General features: G+C 46.6%; 1 protein-coding gene across 1 annotated transcript in view; it reads right to left on the bottom strand.

Moving 5' to 3' along the window:
- Positions 1-2,926: 2,926 nt before the first annotated feature.
- Positions 2,927-6,933, bottom strand: part of RpL19 (ribosomal protein L19) — a 30,978-nt gene continuing 26,971 nt past the window's right edge. Inside the window, exon 5 of the mRNA XM_084602864.1 lies at positions 2,927-3,118. Coding sequence (XP_084458990.1) covers positions 2,980-3,118 — 139 coding nt within the window. The 3' untranslated portion in view covers positions 2,927-2,979. The remainder of the gene's footprint in view (positions 3,119-6,933) is intronic.

Here is a 6,933-nt window from a genome sequence, read left to right as displayed (position 1 = left end):
CCGCCGATACAACTTATGACAACGCGACGCAAAGTACGGGCCAGGAGACCAAGTGTGTGTTTGGACGCCGATACGCCGCCACGGAAAGGCTCTTGCGACTACAAGGTTATCCCCCACGGCACGACATCGCAGCGGCACCGGCGCGCCCGGAAATCGTCTAAGTTGTGCGCCTCCTTATTACCCGCGTTAAAGTATACGTTTTGGTAAAACCAACGCCTCGTTGGTAAAACTTTCCAGTGTTTGTTTCGTGTTCTTCTATTTTTTTCGACAGCCGCCGACATGCGGCCTCATCTCTGTGATTCTAGAGCTATCGATTCCTGCATTTGTTTTGTTCATGCTCATTGTAACGAGACGCGGCTCAATTTCTTTTGTCGCAGATACTTCGAGATGTATCTTGAGATTCCAGCACGCACGCACCCTTTGTTGTTTTATCTAGATCTTTAATCGCAGCCTTTAAATTGATCGTCTACGTTTGTAATCACCGCCGTGTATTTTCTCTTCCAGGCGCGTCAGCCCAATAGTTTCATAGGCTTGTCACCGGGTGTAGGTAAAAACGTCCCCGTAAAATACGTCCCCTGAAGAAGCGGCAACTAGGAACAAACGTCTGTGCCAAAGCCAAGGCCGGCCATAAAAAAAAAAAAAAATTTCCGGAACTAGCAAGAAAAAAAAAAACACATATTATGCCATTCTTTTTTCGCTTTGAGTTAAGTGTAATCATTTGCAACCTGCGTCCTCTAGGGGCCCGAAATGTTCCCAAGAACTGTGTAAAAGCATGGTAAAAGAGCCATCTGGCTTTTTATACGTTGCGAGGTTCCAAGCTCCGCAGCTCGTTAAGCAATCATATATGACAGGTCTAATAAGTTTGATAACACTGCCCACTTAGAAAGGTACAGGCGTATCAGCGTATGGTAGTCTCGGGGAACCGCCCTAAGCAGAAGTTACTAGAATTACTTTCCAGACCTTCCGGTGACGAGGTTCAACCGTTCTTCTGATGCTGGTGTAGAATTGTCAAGGGTGATGATGGTATAAGCAGAACGAGGCTTAACCGGTCGTGCATCATGGACATATTAAAGCATCGCTCCAAGCTTCTCCTGTTAACACCGCCAGATATTCTCTCTTATATACTTTTTGGTCGCGACCATTTACTCCGCTTCGACACCTTGCTGGCTCTTGACGGCTCTTCCGCAGTTACGCTTCAGATGCCATCACCCGCGCTGATGCCGCCCGCCACATTGCTTGAGGCCGGCTTGACGCGCCTCATCGCTCTCAAAAACGTCGTTATGACCTTTATCACCATGACGTCCACTGCCCTCCTGGTAGTGTAAAGCCGGTTGTCAGCTCCTCTTTTCCGCGCAAAGTGAAGACGATGCGCTGTCACTGGGTGTTACCGCTGCCATATTTTTTTTTTTTTGTCATGAATGCCCGAATCAGTTCGATGTTCGCGGTCAATTCCGAGCCGACAGGTGAAACCGCTGTAATAAAGTTAACGTGCATCGTTCATCATTGCAGCTCGCCACGGGGAAACGTCCACGCCTTATAGCGCGAGTTTAGCCCCGTTCGGGGACATTTTTCCCAAACTTCGCCAATACGGATTTTTTCCGAGGGCATTTGCTCCGGAGATGTTTTTACCGGATCCCCTGGTCACCACTACGTGCATATCAGACTCAGCTTCAAAGCGGCGCAACGCGGCCTTTTCAAGGACGTCATCACTTTGAATAAATTGGCGGCAAGATTCTCTGAGGATGTATGTTAGGCATGTCGAGCGAAATAACTTATCCGCTTACCAATAACTTCAGGAGCGAAACCGTGCAGAGCGCAGAAGCGCTTCAAGCCATTTACATGTTCTGCTGTGCATTTTTTTTTTTTTTTGCTCATTTGGCTAAGTACTAGATGTCAATTTTTGCAGCTCACGTTGAAATTGCGAACTAGGAATGTTGGTGCGGTGCACAGAAACGTTTTGTTGCACTTTCTACGTATTGTATATTATGTATTAGGTAGAGCACTGTGCGTGACGCAGGCTTGTGTTTATTTTCCAAGTCATTCGGTCTCGGAGGTCACGGAAAACGAACACAAACGGCTTAGAGGAAGATGTCCAAAAAGCCAGAAAATATGGGCACTCCTAGTGCGAAAGCAAACAAAAAAAAAATTGGGTTTTTCTTATTTTTAAAATTTTCCAAGAATTGAACACTGAAATTTTGCAATTTCTCCTGCAGTCTGAACACACTACCACAGAGCACAGAATTTCAACGCAGGTTAGCGTTGAAATCGATGCGATTAATACATGGAATGGGCATGCAAAATTTAATGGTGATAAACATTACACCAAACTAACCCCACAAGCATTCCGAACATCAAAAATTCAACCTTAAAATATGCAGAACTAAATACTACCCATTTACCCTACTATTCCCATTCGATCAAATTTTCTCCCCCATAAATGCATCATTTGCTGCCAGATGCCCAACACAGGCAAACGAGAACCATTATTGGAGCCAAATGCCCGCAATGCATCCCTTTTAAATCCAGGTGACCCAATTCAGAAGCCGCCACTACTGCAACCAAGTCTGTCCACACATCACTTCAGAGCGTTAAAACCATATTACAATCTATGTTCGTGTTCGGGCATTTCACAATGCTACTTATATGCAGCAATTCCAACATCACATAACATACCAAGCATCCACGTAAAAAAAACTGCCAGTGCTACAGTGCTTGATGGGTAGCCATTATCATTTGACAGCATGATCATCCCATATATAAGCAGTGGCACACCACTGCAATTTTCGAAGTAAAAATAAAGCCTCCCTACCTTTGCACATGCTCCTCACTACCAACCTAAACCAAGATTCTGCTTCACAGTTGAAAATGCGCAGGGCCAGGTGTCAGCAGCTGCAGAGAAACTAGCGTAGCCACAAGGCACACAGGGTACAGGAATAACAGTCCACACATTTATTTTGCCCCCACGCAAGAGCAGCAACTTCACGACTTCTTGACAGCAGCAGCCGCAGCCTCCTCCTTCTGCAGGGAGAGCAGCATCTCGGCCTTCTTCTGCTGTATCCTCTCCGCACGGCGGTTGCGAGCCTCGCGGACCTTCAGCCTTCTGGCCTCTGCTTGGTCGCTGGAAACGAGCAAAACTGATAAGCTCAAGTTCACAACAAAATGACCCATGAAGGCTGCGTGTATACTAGAGGTGCACACAGGCTCGGGCCAAGCAGCGTCTCAAGCTCGGGCTAGACACAGCAATCCTGAGTTCACGTAACTTTTGTGAGAGTGTGAATATGACCATGGTCCACTAGATATTTGGAATGCTTCAAATAAGCATTTTCCTGCATTCTCCCAAAGCGAGAACGCCTATGTTTTTTCGATGTCAATCCACCTGTCCGCCATGCACCCTCGCATCAACTGCTTCTCGTGTCTCCGTTGCTACTTGCTCAAGGCCCCAACAATGAAAGTGGTGCAAACACCTATAGTCACAAGGCATTCACGGTGAAATTTGGCCAGTGACTTGCCGCAAAGGCCTCAAGCCTTCATCAATGCATAGCTTGTTGTTGCATATATATACTTAGAATAATTCTATGGTTGTGCTGAGCCTCTATGTGTCCTACAAATTTGCCATCTGAAACTTTGAAGCATAGGGCCAGGCCGGGCTCATAATCTTGGCCACTGCACACCTCTAGCATATACATCAAAGTGCCCTCAATGGCCGAATCCAAAGCAACCATTCACAAACCACAAAAAAACATACCACTCAGGTGCATATCATGCGCTATGCAAGTCTAGCAAAGCTAAAAAGGTGGGGGCAATGAGCAGCTGCTGGTGGTGGCCACCTTGCAGGCACGGGAAGATTGACCACACCCACACAAGTGGCTCATGCAGAGAGCACTGAAAAGACACTCATGGGCGCTGCCATTTTGTGTATGTGGCGCCATCTAGCGGCCGTGTGAACCGCCATTGCTGGTATGTGGGGTACCATCCGCAGAACAGGCGACAAGTAGCGGAAATCGGCATTTTGGAGCTTTCACGTGCAAATTTTTGCTTTCTGAAAGTACCTAGCTGAAAGAAAAAAAAGTTTTCAGTAGCAGCGAAGCCATTCGGTCCGAAATGACAAAAAAATTATGCTCCTGATCAGGTCGGCTGAAGGCTACAAGCATGATTACAATTAGCGTGAAACTTATGTGGCTCAGAGAGGCGGCGACGCACCACTGGTAGTGATGGCAGCTTTCGATCTACATTTTATTCTTAAATGATTTCCAGAGACGGCTTACCGTAACAATTTGAGGAAAGAAAGAAAGCGAATGTAGCCGGTCACGTTTAGGAGCAACGCTAATCGCGCTAGATTTGTTCGGTCAACCGATCATTCATATATACTCTTTACTGCTTGAGCGGCTACTGCGGAAGTTCCCACACCTCCACTGGGATTCTATTCTTAAGTATCCATTATCCATTTCGGATCCATTTGCTCCACCCTGGCTACTTTTGTTGGGTGACAATCAGGCAGGGTGTTCAAGCGTCCACTACCAGGCAATCGCATTTCAGCATTGCCTACATGACTCAACCACCTGTTTGCCAGTATGTGCGGGGAGTGGCGATGACTTGCCAACAGCGGAAGCTACTATCCTGCAATTTCTCTGACTGGGCGCTAGTTGCGTTTCTCTGACGCTGCCGTCATGCTGACATTAAAATGTAAGATAAAATGGACAAATGATACCTATGGAATAGGGACCTTAAATTATGTCCCATAATGACCTCATCGAAAGTTGTTTTTGTCAGCAATTATATACAGTTGAACCTGCTTATAATGAACGTCCATTTTACGAATTCCTTGATTTTACGGTTTTTCTATTCCCCGTCGCCAATCCTATAGGAACCCATGTATTTTTGACCTCAATGTAACGAAGTGGCTAGGGGAGAGAACCTTGAAATAACGAATTCGGGCCGTCAACCGCCTAGTCATTTTGCCGCATATTTTAAGAACATAGAGCGAAGTTGTGCCAGATTTTTTCGTTAGTTAATGATCAAGAATGATGACCGCCTAAAAAATTTGACCTCAATGTAACGAAGTGGCTAGGGGAGAGAACCTTGAAATAACGAATTCGGGCCGTCAACCGCCTAGTCATTTTGCCGCATATTTTAAGAACATAGAGCGAAGTTGTGCCAGATTTTTTCGTTAATGATCAAGAATGATGACCGCCTAAAAAAAACATTCGCAGCCGCGGCGAGCGAGCATATTACTCGCCCACGCGGTGGTGATGATGATAATGCACAGGCGCCCCGCTAGCAGCGCCACTCTGACTGATGCAGAAATCACCACTTTGTATGCGTGACACTAGGTGGTGCGGCAGGCGTTTCTCGAACTTTGTTGTTTGTTTTCATTCGGTGCTTTTCGGGTCCATCTCTTCGTTGCCCTACGTCGTTCCGGCAACCTTGCTTCCGGCGTGTGCATTTCGTTTTTGTCTTCGTGTATCTGTGCACCGGGTCGTGTTGGTGCTTTAAGGCGGGGGTCCCACGGTGGCCATCTTGGAATTAGTTCAAATTCTGCCACCAGGCTACGCCACTGATTCAGGACTGAGAAAGTGCCTATCGGCCTTGCCCCCAGTTGGCCGAGGGGCCCAACCATTGCTTTGTAGAGAAGCTTTCTTTTGTTGGAGGGTGGGTTTTCAAAGCCCCATTCTTCTCCCAGCCGTGCGCAGGGGGAAGCGTTCACCTGCTCTTAGCTTGACTACTGCGGATAGCAGGACTGCGGGGTGCTAGCTTGCCTTACCACGGCTGAACTTGAGCGGCGACGCGGACCGCCGCCGCTCGATTCGGCCATGACCGAATGTGCGTAACGTAAATGAAAAGTACCACCTCGTTTTGTTGTTCACTGTTCTGGATAGAATGGAAGCTTGAGCGAGTTGATGATACATCGTCGATATATGTTCAGGATAGCTCAAGTGTATACCAAAAATGGAAAGGTGCGATATGATGGAAGATATTTATGTGGCCTTTGTATACTATACTTTGACTCACAAAAGATTTGCACCACTGCTAAAGGCAGGGGCTCCCTGGCCCATTCAAATGTGCACTGTAATAGGTAATTGTGCTCCGATGCACCCCTTGAATCGGCAAGGGCGACAGTGGGAGCACAATTGCCTATTATAGGTGGTGTGGATAGTGGTTATTCAAACAAAAGGAAGGAAAAGAGTGCTGCCGGCCCCTTCAACTGCTATCTAAAATCTGAAGCGCCCAAGCTGCAGCCGGCGGGAAAGCAAAATGATGGGGAGAGGAAAGCGAGGGGAAGTGCAGAGGGGAGCTGTAACAAGAAATTACAGGGGGAGCTTTGTACATTAGTTACAAAGTACAAAAACAAAAAGGGAAACGCGTTTGCCTCGCTCGCGCGCAAGTGTCCAAGTGCTCTTGGTCCATGGCGCCCCGGCCTTTCACAGTACTAAAAACATTTTGTGAGACGAAGTATACATCTTTGGTGGTTTCGTCATGAACTCTGGCTGAAATCGACACCTGTATTGTCTTTCCTTTGATACCCATCTTTTGAGCTGTTATTGCTTTTGAAGTTATGGCATTTATAGTAGGATATTCTTGCGAGCTCTCTGGTGCAGAACTACTTTTATCAAACGTTATTGCACATAATAAAATTGCAATAAAGTCGGTTTCAATCAACAGTAATCATTTTCTTTTTTCTTTTTAATTCGGGCTTTTCTAACCATAGAAACTGACGTTGGTAACCTAATGAGCTGAGAAAAGGGCAATGGCCAATTTCATTTTACCTTAGAGAGGACAGTCGGCATTGCGAAATAGGTGTGAAATACCTACCAAAAGGGTAAGCACCACGCAGCTGCCGCAATGCATTCAGGCTAAATTTTGGGGGAAATGAATTGGAGAGGGGAGGGTAGCAGACAGTTATGAGGCAACGTCGCCAGAAGAAGCGGGTTAGTT

Source organism: Amblyomma maculatum, chromosome 4, assembly GCF_055883805.1.
Source record: "Amblyomma maculatum isolate TAMU_Amacu chromosome 4, ASM5588380v1, whole genome shotgun sequence".
NCBI lineage: Eukaryota > Metazoa > Arthropoda > Arachnida > Ixodida > Ixodidae > Amblyomma > Amblyomma maculatum.
The sequence above is the reverse complement of the archived record's forward strand: the minus strand, read 5'-3'. Positions and strand labels throughout refer to the sequence as shown.